Below are 19,920 nucleotides of genomic sequence, written 5' to 3'. Positions count from 1 at the left end.
GGAAATGCCTCAATTTCCCCTGTGGATCTGAAATGAGCTTGGGGTCACCCCAACTCTGTAATGCCCCTTTCTGCTCAAAAATATCAGTTCTTTTGAAATCCTACGTGAAAATGACCAGTGAGGATACATCGTTTTCTGAGGTTGACGGGGATTTTATGGGCGGTTTTTCGGGGTGCGGGTCGTTTTAAGTCTCGAGCGGAGGCCGTCCTCGGGGAGGGCCAGCGCTGTGCTCTCTGCCATCATCCAGCCCTCCCCGTGGGGGCGACACTGCGGGCCTGACCGAGAGAAAGGAGGCCGAGTCCCACGGTGACCGGTGCTGCGGGCCCGCGGAGGGCTCTCCGAGGTGGCCACATTCGGAGGTCTGGGAGGGCCGCGTGCAGTGAGTTTGGGGACCAGGGCTGGAATGAGGTGGGAGGGAGAGACGGCAGGTGTGGCCGAGCCTGTGCCCACGGTGGGGACAGTGTGTGCTCAGGACCCTGGAGATCGTGGGCGTTGCTTAACAGCCACCCCTGCCGCGAACTGTGCCTGTGAGCCCGCTCCTTCCAAAGCCCACCGGAGGGCGGTCCCTTGTGCCCCTCGGCTCCCGCTGGCCGGATTCAGAGGGAAACTAGAAAAACGACTGTGGCGTTAGCTGCTCTCCTTAGCCCGTCCGTGCCCCCTCCCTGCCCTCGGGCGCTGTGTGTCCTGGGAGGCCCTGGGGGCCCGGCAGGAACCGGGCAGGTGCGTCCATGGAGAAGGGGAGAGCAAGCGGGGGCGCGGGGGCACTGAGCTCCCGCTGTGCATGAGCGGAACAGAGATTGCTCTCTGCGCTTTGATCGCTCTTCAGAGCCAGCTGTGGACTGCCCTTCACCCAGGAGCAAAGTTCCTGGAAGCAGCGACTCTGGGCGTCCTGAGGGGGAGGAAGGCGCCTATGGCGACAGAGACCCTGGAGCCAATCACCCGCCAGCAGCAAGAATTGGGGGATCTTCTCAAACTGTCTCTGCTGGAGACCCCTGCCCCCCGTTAGTGAGCCTGGGAGACAGCCCCCCAAATGGACAAGTTTGCGGTCCCCATCAGCCTAGCAGAGGAGGGGGTCTGAGTTACACAGGATTGGATTTATTTAAAAAAAAAAAAAAAAAAGAAGAAGAAGAAACAGGTCCATTCTCGGACTCTCGAGTTTGTGGCTGTAGTGGCACCTGATTCATAAGTTGTGATGCTAAGTCATGACAACTGCCTCCACCTGGGGCGTGCAGGGTGCTGGGGAGCGGACGGGCAGGCGGTGCTGCCCAGGCCAGGGGCGGGGAGGGCCTTTCAGGCCTCCCGAGCTGATGAGCAGGGCTTCCTTGCCGTCTCTGCTCAGGAACCCTAAGATGGAGGCCAGGCCCCATAACGGCTTTGCAGGGCTGCCTGCACCTGCCTCGGAGGCGTGCGACTCGGCTCCGATGTGAGTCGGTGCATTTCGGGTTTGAGACGGCCTGGTGCACGGCATGTCCGCCCTGAAGCCAGAGCTGTCCTTAGCGCTGTGGACCTTCATTGGCGAGCCGGGGAGGGCTCAGCGTGGGGGGGAGGGTTCTCAGGCACCTGAGGCAGATGACGGGGTGGTGGGCGGAGGGTGCGCCTTCTGGAGCCGCCTCGTGTGGCCCTGGCCGTGCAGCATCCTCGAGGTCAGTGATTCTCCCTGGCAGCAGAGGCCGAGAGGCGGTCCAGAGGAGTAAGGAGCGAGTTTGCCCCGCAGGGGACATTGGCTGATGTCCGGAGACATTGTTGGTTGTCATGCTGGGAGTGGCCCTAGAGGGTAGAGGCCAGGGGTGCTGCTGAGCGCCCGCCAGGGCCCAGGACACCCCCATGACGAGGACTGACCCAGCTCGAGCGCCAGCAGTGCCTGGCCATGGACCAGCTCATGGGGGGTCGCAGAGGGTTGCGGGGGAGTCAACCCCGCGTCGGGCGAGGCAGGCAGGGCCCGCGTCGCCCAGGACTTTCTGTTTGCATCGGGAACAGGATCAAACTGCGAAACGCCACCCGATTTCTGTACTCAAAGGCCGTTCTGGCCGCGGCGTGGAGGCTGGCTCGGGTGGGAGGCAGAGGATGGAGGCAGAGGATGTGGCCTCTGGGCGCCACACGTCAAGGGTGAGATTGACAGGCTCAGGGGTGAATGTGGGCGGTGCCAGGCGCCGCAGGGAACGCAGGTCAGCGAGGTCTCTGAAGTCCATTCCTGATGGGAAAACGATGCCTGGACTGAGGGGCGCAGGGCCGCCCCAGCAGGGGTGGATTCGGGGAAGAGCGCATCTGGGGAGCTTCGGGGAGATGTGCAAACTGCCCGTTTGCCTGGGGTTCCCGGATTTCTCGCTAAGGCAACGGGTCCCCTTCACCCCTTCTCCAGGGCCAGGCCAGCCGTGGGCCCCGCGGGAGGGCTGTGACCCGGGCAGTCGGCTTTCCTGGACTGACGCCTCCCGAAGTGCCCCGGCTCAGGCCGAGTCTTGACCCGTGCCAGGGGTGGCCCCCCGTCTGTGGGTTCCGGGGTGCACGTTACCTTGGTCGGCAGTGAGGGAGAAGACCCATGGCTTTGTGCGTCACAGAGAGAAACTTTTGAGAGAAGAATGCGGAAATCCTGGGTATCTAGGGGTCTTTGGAGTTGGCCTGGGCCTCTGCTGTCCTGAGGGCTTTCAGAAGGTGCAGGCCATAGAGTAGACAGTGTTTGGGGGGAAATAACTGGGCGTCGGCAGCTGGAGAGCGAGTGTCCTGCTGTCTGTGTGGCCCTCTGTCCTCGGGCCAGGACTGCGGGTTCTCCTGGAAGAGGTTTGCAGCCTGGGGGAGGAGCCGGGCAGGGGGGCAGCATGTGTGGGGGTGTTACGTGGACTTCGAGTTCTGCCCGGGGCCGTCAGGGAGCGTTCTAAACATCTTGTCAGGCGCCCCCCATCTGGAGTTTTCCGCTAAGCGCTGTAACCGTTCTCATCGACAGCAGGACCTGTTCACCAGCCCGAATGGCGTGTGGTTTGCCAGGACGGCTCCCTGGGCCCTCGCTCACACACAAAGTCACCAGGGGCCCCACTGTGCCGCCTGGCTCAACTAGAAGGCCGCCAGCCTGGCTGTCAGACGGGGGTCCATCAGGGTGGGGGGTGACCCTCTGGCCCCACCCACCTCTCCTCCCCTGAGGCTGTTTTCAGAAGGACCTAACATCCTGGCCTGACCCTCCCTGAAGGAAGTGGGTTTGGGTCATTCGCAATATAAAAGTCAACACTTGCAGCTCTGGTGAGTTACAAAATAGGGCCAGAGGCCCGGAGATCAAAGTTCCTTTTACGTGTGGCAGAGAAATACGTTGCACAAGTCATGGATGCAAAAAACATGTACATGCTCTGACAGTTGCCGCAGGGAGGAAGCTCTGGGGACGCCCCTCACTGCAAGGGGCGCCTCCTGTTATGCTAAAATAGGGCCCATCCTCAGACACCGTGAAAGAGTCTTCTAAAGGAGACCGGACAAACTTCAGCCCGTGGTCCTCAGAGGCTGTGAGGTCCGCGGGCGGTGAGGGGGCCCCTTCCTGACCGCAGTGCAGAGCCGATGCGACAGGGGCCGCCGCCCACAGACCCGGAGAGAGACGCTTACTCTCTGGCCATTTCCAGGAAAGGTTTTGCGTCCCGTTCTTAAACCAAACTGTCGGGTCCTCGCTGGGCCCCTGGGTGCCGGGAGTTTTGTCTGCAGAGCTCCCGAGAGCACAGGGGCAGATGCCCGGGAGGGGAGCAGATGAGAAAAGGGTGGGGGGCCTGGGTGGGGGGCTGGGCTTCCGCATCAGAGCCCCCAGCATCCTTCGACGCGCGGGTGAGCGCGTCAGCTCCAGACTGACCCGTGGTGAGCGCCGGGGCCGGGCTGTGTTCCGGGGGGGACAGCCGGGTGTTTTCTCCGCCTAGGACGCAGCCTGTGACCGTGTCTGTGTCTGGACGGAGGCGCTTCAGCTTCAGATGACAGGAGCAAACCGCAGCGGGAGGGGGGAGGGGAGGACACGCAGCCCTCTGGCGACTTCCTGCTGCCCGCGGCCACCGCCGCGGAGGAAAACAGCCCGCAGGAGCCTGCGCCCGTTTCTGTCTTTCCTCAGAGGGTCCCAGGGAAACTGCGGCTGCATGTTACGTGGACGGGAGGAGGCTGTTCCATTTTTCGCCCCTGAAGTTGTCATTTAGCAGACACTTACGACAGTATCCCCAGGGGAGAAGGTGCTGGCGCTCCATGCCGGGAGGCAGACAGGGATGCACAGCCACACAGGTCACTTGGAAGAGATCGAGCGAGCCTGGGGGGGCAGTCCGGGTGGGGGCCAGAGACTGTGCTGGCTTTACAAAGAGCTCGTCGCAACAGGCAGAGTTTACATATACTAACGGCAGAAGCTCTAAGCCGCTCGTCTGTTGGTATCACAACTTCTCAGGCTGAAAACCCAACCCGAACCAAGCTGGCCCAGGGAGGGAAGTCGGCAGCTCATCCCGGCGAGCGTCCGGCGGCGGGCAGGCCGCAGGCTTCGTGTGCAGCTGAGGCGGCGTGGGCGTGCGGGACTCGGTCTCCTGCTGGCTCTTGGTCCGCGTCCCATGCTGGGCATTTCTCCCCAGCCCCTCCCAACCCCGCATGCAGCCCCGTTCAGGCCCAGGAAGGAAGGGCTGATCCGAGCCTCTGAAGAAGCAACCCCAAGTCCCAGAACTGCACATGGGGGAGCGGGGGGCGGGGGGCGGGGCGGGGAGGTGGCAGTGTGACGGCTCGGGTGTTCGGGGTGGCAGCGGCCGGCGGGAACAGCCCTGGCTCTGGGGTGTGCGCATGGCGCTCCGGTGGGGACATGTAGGGCTTCAGGCAGGGAGAACACAGGAATACGAGAACGGGATTAGCAGCGGCGACCGTCGCTGACAGTGGTGCCAGGAAGTCTCGTAAACAAAGGCAAGGCGAAGAGCAGACCGCCGGGAGCTTTCGAAGGTCCGTGGCGTGACCGGTGGGCATTGCGGGAGTCCTGCTGGGGGAATTCCGACGGGAAGCTTTCCCTAGAAATAAATCCCAGGATCGGCAGAGCAGGCGCCAAGGAGCACACGTGCCCGGCGCCGACCGCCCAGAGCCGAGCGGGGACTGGGCAAGCCTGTCCCCTGCGAACGGCCCATGAGCCCACGTGCTGCTAAGAATTTTCTAGCCGTCCGTCCCGTCAAACAAAGCAAAGAGCAACAGATGACTCTACTTTTGACGGTGCCGTCTCTTTAATTTGCTCTGCCCCAATGCTTTGACGCGTGATCGCCATGGAAGCGATCAACGTGCCGTGTGTGGAGTTCACACGCGGCACGTGCCTCTTCGGCCGTGTGTCCAGGGCCCGGTGACTCCGTTTTCCTGACGGGGCAGCGCGGGGCTGGCTGGCGGCGGCGCTTCCTCTCCAGGCTGCCGTCGGGCGCCGTCCCCCTCGTCCAGTCCACAGACGGGGCCGGGGCATGGCGCTGTGTCCAGCCGACCCCTCCGGGCTCGCCCCAGGCTTCGCGGGAGCGTGACCTGCCGGACTCCGAGCCCCGCCTTCGTTCTTCTACGCGTCGGCAGCTCTTCAACCATCGCCCGGCACGGCTCACGTCAAAACCGCGCCGCGGCCGCCGGCCCCCCGCAGGGACGCGGGTGAAATCGCCCGCCTGCCCGTATCCTGAGGCGCGCGTCCCCAGAGGCCCGCGGGCTTACCGGACCATCGTTTCCCGCCTCAGGCCCCCGGGGGCTGCATGACGGGCGCTTACGAACCAGCTCTGGGCGTCGTCCGTCGTCGGGGGACGGGAGGGAAACGTGGGATCGCGGCAGCAGAGACACGGCCGTCTGCTTGAGCCGGTGCAGCGCGCGCCCCGAGCCCCCCGGTCGCCAGCACTTCCTGCCCCAGCCCTCGCTCCTGCTGGCCTCGGGCCCGGCACGGCACCAGGTGTCTGCGACCGGCGGATAGGTGGCCGTGGTCCCCGACCACGGGCCCTGCCCTGTGTTTCAGGCCAGTCGCGTCTGCGGGACGATGCAGGGTACCCGTCGTGAATCGTCTTGCGACCTGAAGCCGCGCTCAGCATCCCCACCCCCATCTCTTTCTCTCTCCATTTCTGTTTCGATGAAGGGACCATCTGGAAGCCGCGGGCCACGCGTGTGTCCTGAGAGACGCCTCTGACTTCGACAGCCAGCCGGACGTCGCCGACTTCATCCAGGCGGCCGGCGTGGAGGCGGCGCTGGCCCTCCACCTCCACCGAGCAGGCCGGCTTCTGCCAGGTAGCCCGGGCGGGCCCCGGGGGCGACAGCGGGGCGCTGCCAGCACCGACCCCGGAACAGCTCCCCCCGTTTCTCCCATCCCGGGTGGGGGCGTTGCAGCTGTCTTTGGCGCTAGTTTGGCTTCCCGGTCCTTTTCCAAGCTGGTGTCAGCGTGAGGGTCAACGTGTGGGTCAGCGTGAGGGTCAGCGTGAGGGTCAACATGCAGGTCAGCACGGGCCAGCGTGCGGGTCAGCGTGGGAACTGTTGTGACGCCTTGCGGGGGAGCGTGGTCTGAAGGTTTCGGGTGTGCGTTTCCTAGCTCAGACCACCGCTTTCAGGAGGTAGAAATGGGACTTTTCCTAAAGTCGAGGACGGGCAGCTATGAGGGGTTTTGCTCCCCCGATTCGTGAATGGGGGGAGCGCTAGGCGGCGAAAGCCGGTTTAAAGAGCGCAGAGACTGAACAAAGGAGATTGGGTCCGGTCGCCAAGTTCCCCGCAGAGCTGACTTGGTTTCTCTGCGTGGGGCTCTCTTTCTGTGGGCGCTGAGCGAAGGGCCTCCTGGGAAACAGAGCCGAGGGGACAGACAGACATAGAGGAGGAGATTTCTAAGGGACAGTCTCGCGGGCTGTGGAGGCCACGATGTCCGTGGTCGGCCATAAGCAAGCGGAACCCAGAAGAGCCAGGGGGAGCGACTCAGTGCGAGTCCAGGCCGAGGTGACCGGTGACGGTGCAGGCCTGGTGAGGCCCGGGGCACCGATCCTGCGGTCCGGGAGGTGCTGACCCACCCAGCTCACATGGACGGAGTTGGCCCCCGCTCTGCCATTGGTCCGTCCCCCCGCAGGGCCCGCCTTGTAGGCGGGGGTGGCCTTCTTCACTCCCCGGCAAGTGCCAACGCTGGCCTCGCCCAGACGCCTTCGCAGGGACGCGCACCGTTTACGTGTGGCCTGCTCCCTGGGCGTCACCGAGCCCGGTCAGGTTGACAGCTGACACCGGCCGTCATAACTACCCCATCGGACACCAGCTGCGCAGTGTCTAACGTATCCGCAGCGTGCGAGCCGTTCGTGAACAGTAGTGAGCGCGAACGCGGTACCTGCTCCTAGAAGATTAACACTCCCCTGTGCAGCGTCACCGGAAAGAGACTCCTGCTGGTTCCTCAGCCCCTCCAGTGGCCGTCTGTTATCAGGGAGGGGGGCCCTGGTGGCAGTGGGGGTTGGAGTGGTACCCTACCGCCGCTGCGACAAGTCCCCACATCGCGGGGCCTGAGAGAACCCGCGTCCCTTATCCATCGCTGCTGGACGCCGGTCAGGAAACTGGCCCTCGCTGGCCTAGAGTCAGGTGTGGGCAGGGCTGCGTCTCTCTGGGAAGGTTCCGGGGGCGAATCCGGCCCCCGACTGTCCCCATACCACGCACTGTGGCTCAAGGGTGCCTCGCCCATTCTTGCCCGTGGGATGTCCTGTGCCCAAGCCAGGACAGGTACATGCCCACACCTGCCATCTGCGTCCATGTCCCCCGCCCCCGCCACGCGTCAGTGATCACACGCCCCCCTTAGCGCTAACGTCAGTCAGTGACCACGCCCCCCACAGTGACCACGCCCTGTCTGCGCTCCGCCCTGTCACTGACCACGCCCCCGTCTCCGCCCACGCCCTCCGTCCATACAGGGCTCTTCACTTAGAGTAAACTCGCTCATCGCGGTCCTCGCTCACTCTGCACAGGCAGCACCTGAGATAGTTTGGGTCCCCACTGTCCTGCCCTCCACGCTCTGCCATTCCGGTGGCACGGCCCGTCCCCTGGAGGTGCAGTCATGGCGTCTGCCTCGCGAAGCGCTGTGCCTGTCATGGTGATCCATGGGAGGCCCTGGTGTTTGCAGAGCCCCTTTTCTGTCCCGAACCCTGACAGGCCCAGATGTGCCCGTCCCCCAGGACGATAAGCCTGGCTTTGAGAGGTGGTGGCCGACAACACGATTCATTGTTTAAATGCAAAGCGAGTTGATTTCATAGTCCTGGCGACGGTGGTCGGGGTCTCACTCGCTCGATCCCGTGTCCCGCTTTTCCCTGTGCCCCCTCGCCTGCCACTCCGGGGGGCTGGGGGAGACCGCGCCATCAGCACGCCCCGGCTTCCGATGCCGGCCGGGTGGCGGCTGCCGAGGCCGAAGTCTACTCTGCTGACGTCTTCTGTTTCGCAGGCCACGGCGTCCCTTTTGGAATCATCTTCGGTGGGACCGATTTAAATGAAGACGTGAACGACGGGGAGAAACATCAAGCGATGGGCAGAGTCCTTCAAGAAGCCAGGTACTACGACCCGAGGGCTTCCCAGGCGTTGGACGCCCGACCCTTTTGGATGCAAGTCCATGGGAACAGAGACGGAGGAGGCCAGGCATGCGGGGGGCTCACACCTTACCACAGAAGCCCACTTCCTCCTCTCCGTTCGTTTTGTTTTTATTTCGCTCGGCAGATTTTTGTTTTGCCGCGGATAGTCCTTGTAACCGAGTTATTGCAGTCGAATGATTCTCCCACTGCGGTTAACATTACACGGACATTCTTGGGGTGTTCTACACGGTAGTTGACACGGGTCATTCTGTCTCCCAAGAGACGCCATACGGATAGACCCTAGCTTCGTTAGCACACAGACCGGGACCTAGGCTGCGTCAGGTTTTCTCAAGGAGAATCTTTGGGACGTGGCTCTGACTCTGCAGATTTCTGAACTGGATCAAAACGCCTCGTGAGAGGGGCTGCGGGCTGCATTTCTCAGTGAGGTCATTGTGGGCACTTGGGGCGGAACAGTTGTTCGTCAGGGGGGACCACCCCACATTCCTGAGCCTGGAGAGCACGTGTTGGCAGTGCCTGGCAGCTGCTGTCATACTCTGACACACCTGTACACGCTTCTAGCCCCCGGGTGGGTGTGGATATTGCCGTGAACACAGATGTGCCAATGGAACCTTTTTAAAACAGAGTACATTGTGTGCGTGTGGGGTGTGACAGTAAGCAAAAGCATCACCACAGCTGGGCTGCCGTCGAAAGGTGACCTGTCATTATAGGTTTTCTTGCTGCTGTTCCTATAGTCTCGAAATTTATCACCTTTGGACCCATGCGGTTTGTAAGGCGCTGTCTCGTGGAAGGCAAATCATTCTGCTCGGTAGAAACAATATTGAATGAATTTGTCTTATCGTATTATCATTAGCATTATTCATTGCATTGTTATTAAAATACACGTCGATTTTTATTAGGGGCATATTGATTCAGGTTGGTGGGCAGGAGAGCCGCATGGATCGTACATCCCTGGTCTGACATAACACAGCAAAACGGAGGATTGAACTTGTCCAGCTTTATAATGAGAGTTTTGTTTTTAATCAGATACTCGTAAGCGGTTATGTTTCCCCTATAAGGAATATTTTAGAACATTTGTTTTTTGTATTTTAAACTCTTTTTCTATATAGTAGAATATTCAAACTTGGTTTAGAATCAGGTTTTTGGCTTGTAAGTATTATATTAAGTACTTGGTAATTATATTAGAAATACCAAAATGAGATAGGGAGTATTTGGAATTTGTAAAAACTGGTGGGAAAAGGTCATATTAGAAAAACTTCCTATTGCCAATCTCATCGGCCAGAGAGAGTTTCTATGACAGGAAATGCCCCAGAAACAGTTCCGCAGACGGGGAGTATACCGCACGTGGCCGGGTCCACTGTGGGACTGCTGTTTTGTAGGTCAGAACTGGTCGAATATCAGCAATGTCACTTGCTTTTTGAGCAACAGCATTTCTAGAGATGCTTGTGGCAAACAGAGTCCCATGTCATGGTCAGTAGGTGTGTTCTGAAATGGCAGTGTTCAACCCGGGTGCCACGGGCGGTTCTGTGTTTTTCATAAGAAATGTGTTCTTTTTCAGTCTCTTTATTTCCCCGGGGACTTTGGGCTAGAAACTCTCTGTGAAGGTCGTCTGTTAGGTGGGTGTAAAGCCAGTGCCGGGAGGAGCTGTAGGGAGGAGCCACAAGAGAGGCCGCGTCTGGCGGGAAACGACGGGGCAGCCCCACTGGGCCGCGCTGGCTCCTGACACATTCACCCTTTGTGCCGGTGGCCCACCCAACGCCCCCCTTCCCTGCCGTGCCCTGGCTCCCGGGGGGGGGCACTCGGGTCCCTGAGTGAACAGGGAATGGTAGGGACGGTTGCCCGGGTGGGGACGGTGACAGCCCCCCCCCCCCCGCCGGGCTGGGACGCTGGTCCTCCCGCCCCCGCAGCGCCCTCTCCGGGCGCCTGGGACGTTTTCCTGACCCCCCCGCCCCGCCCGCCGCCCGTCCTTCTTCCCGACCCTGATCGCCCGATGCCCTGCCCCTTCGCGTGTTTGCTCGTTTGTCCGGTCCGGTGTTTCTGCGCGCCCGGGGCTGGCAGGTGGCAGAGGGCGCTGCCCCGCGGGCACAGAGCTGACGTCCTCACGGCCGAGCGGATAATGGCCACGCCTGCCAGATGCGTGGGCCTCGCTGCCCCCGGAGGTTGTCCTGGCGTTCGCGCCTGCGCACTGGCCTGTCAACGCCGTGTGTGTCTGTGTGTGTCGGGGGGTGGGTGGGGGGGGGCATGGAGCACGGTCTTCGTGGCCCTGGCTGCGCGCCCGGCTCCGCGGCTCCTCTCCGCTTCCGGCGTCCCGCTCTCGTCCGAAAGCTCCAGGCCGTTCGCCGCCGTGTGGGTCTCTGATGAGAGCGCCGGGCAGCGGCGCCAGCGCCGCAGAAAATTGCGATAGGAAATATTTATCGGGCGTCCAGTTGCCGAGGGAGCAGGAGCTGCGGCCAGCGGCCCACGCGCGGGCGTCATTCAGTCGTTCGGCGCTTCGGTTTCTCGGTTTTGCAGATTCCCACGAAGGTCGGTCTCTGCGCTGCCCTCGTGACGCCCGTTGCTCGCTCCGCCCTTAGCCCTCCTCGCTCCGGGCCAAGCCGATTCCGCCGGACGCAGCCGATCGGCACCCCCTGTCCGCACGCGGGCTGCAGGGAGCCTGAGTCATTGCCGAGGCCCGCACGGCGGCCCCCGGTGGGCGTGGCTGGCGCGCGCGGGCTCAGAGGCACGGTGCACTGCGACCCGGCACCCGAGCCTCCTCTCTCGGCCCTGTGGCCCCCCAGGGGAGCTTTCCCGTTTCTCCCTGAAATGGGGGCGTCTGGGCTTGGCGACAGCGCGGTAAGCGGGGAGGAGAGAGGGAAGGCTTGGAGCAGACGGGGAGGCGGGGGACCCCTGAGGGAAGAAGCCGCCCGTTCCCGCCACGCCGTTGGGCGGAGTCGTGGTTAACGGTCCTTTTCCTCCGCGATGGGACCCGCGGTGCTGGCCTCGCCGTGGTGCTGTTTCCACTGGGCTTCGGCACTTCCTGGATTCCAGTGAGAGGAAGAGCCGTCCCTCCGCCCCCCTCCACCTGGCCAACGTCTTAACCTGTATCAACACGGACTCGTGGACATTTATTCTACCTTACTCTCTGGGTGACCCGGCACGTCTTGTCGATCTGGGCTCGGATCGTGGCAGCCACGGCCACCGGAGAGACTCCGAGGCGACGCTCGTGTCCTCTCGCTGGGCCCTCGCCTTTTTTTTTTTTTTTTTTAGCACGTTCTTACTTTCTGGCACCGTAAGGTGGGCCTGGTGCATCCCCTGTGGGTGTGGCCCGAGCTCTGGCACCGGCCACTTCTGAGCACACGCAGACCGTGACACTCACTACCCGCATGCGCCCGGCACATCCCAAATGCGTGTGTGGCCGCGGTCGGCCCCCGGCGGGGTGGAGGCCGGGGTGGCCTGCCCTCGGGGCGGTGGGTGGGTTAGCCAAGCTCCGGGCCTTTCTCCGGCTCCTGGCTTTGGCTTTATCTCTGACCTTATGTGGCAGGAACTGGAAACGTAGCGAGTTTTCAGCGCTGTGTGTTTATTTCTTGCATACGCTTATTTTTTTTTTCTCTCGATGTGAGCAGAGATTGAACTTAATGGCCAAGGACGAGTAGTAAAGACGGACTGCAGTTACCTGGGCGTCTTGCCTCCCCTCTCCCCATTCGCGAGCCGGTTCGCGGTCACGTTCACCGAGTCCCGCCCTAATGCTCTCCACCCCTTCTGTCCCCTTTGCCAGATTCGCCGTCGCGTTCGCCGAGTCGATGAAGGAGGTGGCGTGCCTGCAGTGGGTATGTGTTCCTGCCGCGTGGCCGTTTTCGTGGTGCCGGGAAGTGGACAGGCGGTGTTCCGGGAGCCGCCGTGGCCCGGTCGCACTGCCTGTCGCAGCCTCGGGCCGCTACGGTCCCCGCATTCTGACGCTTTGATGTGTTTAGCTCCCGTTAAAACGCCACTGGGTTCTTCCATGGGGTTATGGAGCAGCAAACGTAGCCCCGGAGCCAAACCTTGTCACGTTTCGTCTGTTTCCTTTCCGTGAGTGGGCGCAGGTGGGGTGGTTTACAGGCCGCGCTGTCAATGTGGCCGTAGCTGGCAGAAGGGTCCCTCGGGCGGCCGATGTTCCCTAGGGGGACTCTGTGTTTGAGTCACTTCGAAGAGAGCCGGGGACTTTGTAGCTCTCCGAGTCAACCCACTCATGCCTCAGGGAGCAGGTGACGTGAGCCAGAGGGGTGGGGGGATGGGGGGGTGTGCCCAGCGGGGGGGGGGGGGGGGGGCTCCACGAAAGCACAGCAGAGCCGGCGCCCGGGGCATTTCCTGTCCTCTCCCTGAGGGGAGGCCTGCCGCAGCCCGGGCCACAGGAGCACCCGTCCCCGTCCCCGCCCCCGTGCCCCCCAGCTCCCCCTCATGCTCATCTTCCATCGCTGTTTTTCTTGAGTGTCATTTTGCAGGCCGTGAGACACGGAGCGCTTAGAACCTGCCGCGTGGGGCAAGGACAGACGCCGTCCTTCGCGGGGCTGGCGGTCCATCCCCGAGGCCCCGAATAGTCCGTGCGCGCAGAGCGGAGGGGCCGGGGTGGCGTGTGCGGGGTGCAGAGCGCCCCTTGGGCTGAGCGTCCGGGTGCCACACAGCACGGCTTAGGACGTGCAGCTCTCGCGGCTCGGGGGCCGCGCCCCCGCCGGGGACCCAGGCACCCCGGCCGCAGGGCCCAGGGGCCCTGGGGAGCCCTCCGCGGCGCCCGCGGGGCCGGGCCTGCTCCCATAGCAACGCCGAGAGCCGCTGGGAAAGCCGTGGCAGTCGGAGCAGGGCCGGCGACACCCGCTGCTCTCGGCACCTGTCGTCCTGGGCTCGTTCCTGCCACCCACGCGCAGTTTATTTTTAATCACCTAAGATCTCCGTGATAGCGCCATCCAAAACGATTCGTTTTGTTGAACATTAACCGTGGAACACGTAAAACCCGCCGTGTGGTGAAGGACGCCGGGCTGCTTCGCTGTGCTCCGAGCGGAGCCGCACGGTCGCCTTGAGCGACCCCGGTTTGAGTAGCGCACGGAACCGGCCAGTTTCCACGCGGCTGCTTTTCATCTGAAAGGGCGACAGGCAGACGCAGCGTGGACCTCCCCACTCGGGCACTTGGCAGACGGTTTGGTGTATCAGGAGCGAGCGGAGCCGGTCCCTGCAGAGGGCGCTGTCTGTTGCCATGGAAACCTTAGCGGCCGCTAAGGAGAGGCCGCCCCGAGGGGGTCAGGGTCGCGCGACGCGGCGTTCCAGCGCGTGCAAGGGCTGTGACGCTCAGGGCGGCAGTGTGTCTTGGACGACACGCGGGTGGCGTCGCGGGGCCACGCGGGAGGGAGAGGCCCGCCCGGCGGGCGGCAGTGTGACGGAGCACCCTGCGGCACCCGGTCTTCCCGGGCGGCCTCCCATCCGGGTGCTCACCGGGCCCGACCCTGCTTAGCGAGGCGGCGCGACTCAGGCTCCGCAACCGGCCGTAAGAGGTCACGGTTCGCGTGAGGCGGGCGGAGTATCTGAGACTCGCACCTACGAGTGGCCTTAAAGGGCTATTGAAATGCCCCGCCCTCCCCCACTACCCCTGGGCGAGACGCGACAAGACACAGGGCGCATCGGAAGGGGGTGAAGGGAGCGTCGCGGGCTCCCGTCCCGCCGGACAGAGCACGGAGCGCGTGCTCCCGCCTGCGCGAGCGCATCCCGCGCCCCGCCCTCCGCGGAAGCGTGTCCCCCCAGAACTGCCCCCCCAAGCGCGTCCCCCCACCACGGAAGCGGGACCCCCCCGTGGAAGCGGGTCCCCCCCAACTACCTCCCCAAGCGTGTCCCCCCACCGCGGAAGCGGGACACCCCCGCCCCCTCCCCGCGGAAGCGCCCCCCCTGCCATGCACCGATCGTCTCAGTCGTAAACGCCGCTTCTGTCCGCAGACCCTGCACCGGCTAGAGCTGGCGGGGACGTGTTCACTTACTATGTCACGTACGTCTTGCTGCGTGACAAGTCACACCGAGCACAGCGCCTGAAACACTGTTGTTTCTTTGTGCCGCCGGGGCCTTCCTGGCAGGGGTCGCTCGGCCGCGCTGGGCGGTCCTGGGGGTCGCAGCGGGCGCGGCCGGGACGCACCTGCTGCCGGCGTTTGTTAGACGCAGGGCAGGAGAGCGCAGGCTCCGGGCATGGGCGCTCGCCAAGCTTCTGCTCGTGTGACGCGTGCCACCGTCCCCGGAGCCGAAGCCAGCGTAGGAATGGGGATCTAGTCCCGTCTCACTGCGGGGGGCACTTCGGGGCGGCGCAGGGGGCGGGCGGGGGAGGGGCTGGAGGGTGGCTCGCGTCCGATCCCGCTGTCCGCCTCGCTTCCTGCCAGCCCCTGATGGTGGCACCACCTCGCCCCAGCCGTCCTCCCCACACCGGGGGCACCTTGGAGACAAGGCGAGCTGCGCTCCCACGGGGGCGGGGGGGGGGGGGGGGTGACGTGCCGCCTCCGTGAGCACGTCTAGAATTTAATGTGCAGGGGCGGGGCCTTCCTTAGACACTTTTATTACAGAAATTTCCCAACATCTGTAAAAGTAGTGAGAATAGTGGAGCGAGCTCCTCTGCACCCACCGCCTGGCTCACAGGTCTCCGGTTCTTAATCTACTCTCGTTCTCCACACACCAACACACATGCAAACGTGCACACAAACACACCTACACGTGTGCAAACACACACGCGCGCACACAAACACACCTACATGCGTGCAAACACACACAAACACACCTACATGCGTGTAAACACACACAAACACACCTACATGCGTGCAAGCACACACATGTACACACAAACACGTGCATACACAGACACATATACGCACAGGCACACACCTACATGCATGCAAACACGTGCTCACAAACATACACAAACACATGCACATACATACACGCAAGCACAGGCACACACATACACACAAACACACAGGCGCACACACACATACACGCACTCATTTTCTGGAATATTGTTAAAACATCACGGCCGTCACACCATTTCACTTATAAATAACATGTCATTCCACCTGCAGTGCCCCTGGATAAAGAATTATTTTTCATGGTAAGCAGCGTGTTTGGGGAATCACGGCATGCAAGGAAGTGAATCGGGCTCAAGGACGTTAGCGTGGCCTGCGATGCTTGGCCCGTGCGTTCTGGAAGGATCTAGCAAGGAGCTGGTTGGGGAGGGAGAGGGCCGCAGCTCCGAGCTCCCAGCGTGCAGGGTGAGAGGCCAGTGTTGGACTTGGGGTGTCTCCGGAGCGAGGCTCGCAGTGGGCTGTCCTCAAGAGAGGGTGCCATGGGGGGCCTGGTGTCGGGGGCTGAGTGCAGCGTGGGGCCGAGCGTTCTTAGATGACTGTAACTTTTTCAGTTTAATGAGAAACTGCGCTAAGTGCGGAGGTCGATTACATTCGGGGCAGGCCGGGCGGCAGGGGTGGATTCTCAGCCGTGTGCTCCCAGGGGGTCGCCGTACACCTCAGCACGACGTCTGTCACTCATTTGCCTGTCGCTGGATGGCCAGCCACCTGGATCTGCCTCAGCCCGGGGTTAGCTGTCTTTGTTTTCAGAAAGACCCTCCTCCAAATGCCACCGGCGGGCGTCTGGGCGAGACGAGACGCGGCGAGGTTTGGTCTGGGATGGCGATGGAAGAGGCGTGGAAATAAAGGGGAGTGACCGCGAGGACGGGCTTGTTTTCGCCCTTTAAGGTGGCGGGGTTAATGCGATTTCACGTATATGTGGAATCTAAAGAACAAGATAAAATGAAAACAGACTCATAGAAGGGAGAAGAAACTGGAGATTGCCAGAGAGGAGGGGAGGGGGGTCGGGGTGGCAACGGGAACGGGATTGAGCAGTACAAATCGGCAATTACAAAGGAGTCCCAGGGACACTAAACGCAGCACAGGGAACGGAGTCAGTAACACTGTCATAACCGCGGGGTGCCAGGTGGGGGCTCTGCTAATGGGGGGGTCACGTCACAAATCATAAAATGTCTAACCACTATGTTCTACACCTGCAACTGATATAAAATAATACTGAATGTCAACTCTAATTGGAAAATTAAAATTAAAAAATTAAAAAATAAGTAATTTGCGAGGGTTAGTTATTAAATTTGAATATGAACCTGTTTTTTAATACAGGTTTTGTTTTTTTTTGGTGGGTGATTTTTCAATGAAGTCCAGCTTCATGCCTTTATGTGATTAGTTTTTGCAAATGAAAACTGTGTCTGAATAACGTGAAGGTTCATCATTCAGCTGCATTTGCATAATTATTTTAGATGGATTTTCGCAGAGGCGAGTTGGGCTCATGGGCTCTGAACCATGACATGGCTTCCGGGGGGCTGGCTGCACCCCGCTGTGTGCTGCTGGGCTTCCGGGCTTGGTGTCCAGGCTCACGCTCCCCACTTCAGTGGGCAGGAGGGTTTGGAGTATAGTTTAGTTGATCCCCCCCTAACGGTTATCAAGCCAGAATCAGAGGCCCGTAATCTCGGATGAGAAAGATTACGGTGCTGGCTTCTTACTGTTTTGCTATTTCAAGAGGACAGCATACATTATTTACACTTCACGTAGACACAGGCAGCGTCGAGCATAAGCGCTGGTCTAAAACTTGTGTTTTTCACACTTAATTTACATGAGAGCACACGTAAACAGACACACTGTCCATACTGGCGCCGTTAACAGAAACACGATGTCACCGCCAAGGTGGGCCCCGGGTGCGATTCTAAATGCTCCGTTAAAAAAAGTAAGTGGAAACCAGTCCAGTTAGTTTCAATCGGGTGTTTTATTTAACCTGCCTGGAGTTAGCCGGACGGCAGAGCATACGGGTCACCAAGATGCCTCGCTGGTGGTGCCCGCCGTGCATCCGGGGCCCCCAGAACCACCTCGAGCCCACAGTCTTCTGTCTGGGAGCACCCACAGAGCTTGCCGGGAGCCAGCTCGCTCATGGTTCGGTTGATCACGGGCAAGGAGGCGGGCCTGGACCGTCCCGAGGGGCCGCTGCCTGGGCCCACGCGCCCCTGCCCTGCCCCCGGGCACCTACGACATTTCACCCCCAGGATGATACACACGGAGTGGTGCCAACCAGGGCAGCGCCCCCACCCCCCACCCCGAGCGCGTTGCCTGAAGTTCTTACCGGGGCCTTGCGATGAGGGCGTGATGGACCGGCCGCCTCGTTGCCCCTAAGGGTGTGGTCACACTCGTCTCCATCGGCTGACGCCGCGGGACCCACGGTGTCCACCCTAACTCCCACAGCTGGCCTCCGGCCCTTCACCTGACTGTGGGCGGTGGCCGGCCCCTCCCTCACGGAGACGCGGCTCCCAGGTAGCACGTGGATCCTTGCCCGGGATCCGCAGGCCACGGCCGGGCCCCTCCTGGGCCAGGGTCAGCTTCTTCACCGCACAGCCGCCACACCCCAAATCGTATTATTTCAGCATGTAGGTCCCGTGTGCCTTTCCCACAGGCCGGGGCCCCGTCACTCTCGGTCGCCTCGTGAGCTGGTGGTGGCCATGTTGGACGCCGCGTGCATGCGAGTCTGTTCCCGGGTGGCCAACACAGGCTCACACGGTCCCCGGTCGTGGGGGACACGTTGACAGAAACGTGCCGAGGGGGGTTATTTCGCCAGCCGGGGGTGAGTTTTGGCCCCGCGAGAAAGCTCTGTCGCGCCTTTAAAAACGTTATTTCGGAGGCTGTGTTTCTGGTCATGGCTCTATCTCTGGCTGACTCTACACAAATTGGTTTGATTGGATTTCGATAAAGGTAGTTTTATTTTATCTCCTTTCGTTTGCGGTGCCTTTGTTCGGGCTCAGGCTGTAGTTTTTTTTTTTTTTTTTTTTTTTTCCCATGTTGTTTGTATCAGCCTTAATGTGACAACATGCCTACTTTGTACGTGCACAGCACGCCTCCGCCCTGGGCTGAGTCCCAGGTCTGCACCCATGTCATTAATACTCCCCTTGACGGTTCAGCACGGATGTGTTTTGGGGCAGCATTACTCTGGCGTGTGAGGTTTTAAACTTGATTTGGCGTTTCTAGGAATTCAATTCACTGTACATGTCTAACTAACATAGGCTTTGTGGAAATGGGGAAGTCTGTATAGAATTTGATTTCGTACTACAGTGTGGAACACACCCGAAGAATGCAAATTTGGGCACTTTTAGGTCTAGTCCAAGTTTAGAATGCCATCTCTAAATTCACCAGACATTTGTCAGAAAACGTACATACTTCAAAAAATGAAAAATAAATGAGATGCATGTCTTAATTGAACCGGCTTCTCTCTGCAGAAGCAATGATTATAGGTTAATACGTCTCTCTCGGGTTCGAAGCCCCACAGGCCTGCACTAGTCATCTGTTTTTTAAAATAAACACTCTAATAAGAGGGGCTGATCTAAATTCAAACGTTCATTTATGAACTATTTTTAGAAAATCTCAGGTCTGAGTAAATATTGCTCGATGCGGTGAGCAAACGCACGGAAGCACAGTGGTGACCAGAAGGTCACACTGGCTTCCCCAAGGCCAGCTCTGAACCGAGCCTCCTGGTGGCGCTGTTTTTTTTTTTGTGATTTTTTATTTGGAAACGTTGAGTCACCGCCATCTGGGGCCAGGTCCCCTGCCTCGCCTCGGCACTCGTTGAGGAAAAACAACTTTCTTGAAGCAGCTGTGTCAGGCGACTCCGACGCCGTAATGCTGGGTTCGGTGTGCGCTGATGCTCCTCACGGCCCTTTTGGAAATTGAAACGCAGAAAGCAGGACGGATTTCGCCGGCCGTTGTCAGCGCAGGGCGCGGCGCAGGTGAGCTCGAGGCCGCCCCCGAGCTGGGGCCGGTCCCTCGCGAGCGAGCCGCGTGCCGGCCGCCGGCCCTTCCCGCGCGTGTGGCCTGCTTCGTGTCGGCCCGTCCCGAGCATCTCGGCGGCCACAGGACCCGGGCTCACCGCCCCTCTCTTCACAGCTTCTAATGTCACGGACCCTGAAAGGCGTCCGTCCGATCGGCTTTGGAGGCGAGCTTGGGGGCCGGCGGGCCCCGCAGATGCCGAGCGGGGCAGACCCCGGGCACCGGTCCCGGCCCGGGGGGCTCGTCACGGTTCACGGCGCCTCTTCAGACCGGCTCCCCCGAGACGCCGGGCGGAACTGCCGTGCGCTCTGCGTTTTCGTTTTTTGTTTGTTTATTTATTTTTGTCCCCTGTATGAGGCCTCTGGGAATTGAAAAGTTTAGGGATGACTCAAAGGGGGGAACACATCCGTGTGGGGCCTGGAAGCCGAGTTCACCGTTGACACGGCCCGGGGTCCCGCGCGGGGGGGATCCAAGCGCGCTCCGGCTCATCCGGCGACGAGGCAGGGGAGGGCGGTGGTGGGGTGGGGCGCGAAGAGAGAGCGGTGACCCCGCGCACCTCATCTTCC

At 61.1% G+C, this 19,920-nt stretch overlaps 1 protein-coding gene across 4 annotated transcripts in view; it reads left to right on the top strand.

The window, feature by feature from the left end:
* GLT1D1 (glycosyltransferase 1 domain containing 1) overlaps nt 1–19,920 on the top strand; it is a 50,680-nt gene that overhangs the window by 10,807 nt on the left and 19,953 nt on the right. For all 4 annotated transcript variants that reach the window (XM_036220811.1, XM_036220809.1, XM_016145978.2 and 1 more), the window contains 3 exons: nt 6,062–6,210; nt 8,372–8,477; nt 12,268–12,319. In XM_036220811.1, coding sequence (XP_036076704.1) covers nt 6,062–6,210; nt 8,372–8,477; nt 12,268–12,319 — 307 coding nt within the window. The remainder of the gene's footprint in view (nt 1–6,061; nt 6,211–8,371; nt 8,478–12,267; nt 12,320–19,920) is intronic.

This window comes from Rousettus aegyptiacus, unplaced genomic scaffold (genome assembly GCF_014176215.1).
Source record: "Rousettus aegyptiacus isolate mRouAeg1 unplaced genomic scaffold, mRouAeg1.p scaffold_m13_p_5, whole genome shotgun sequence".
NCBI lineage: Eukaryota > Metazoa > Chordata > Mammalia > Chiroptera > Pteropodidae > Rousettus > Rousettus aegyptiacus.
Note: the sequence above shows the minus strand (reverse complement) of the source record. Positions and strands in the feature narration are given on the sequence as shown.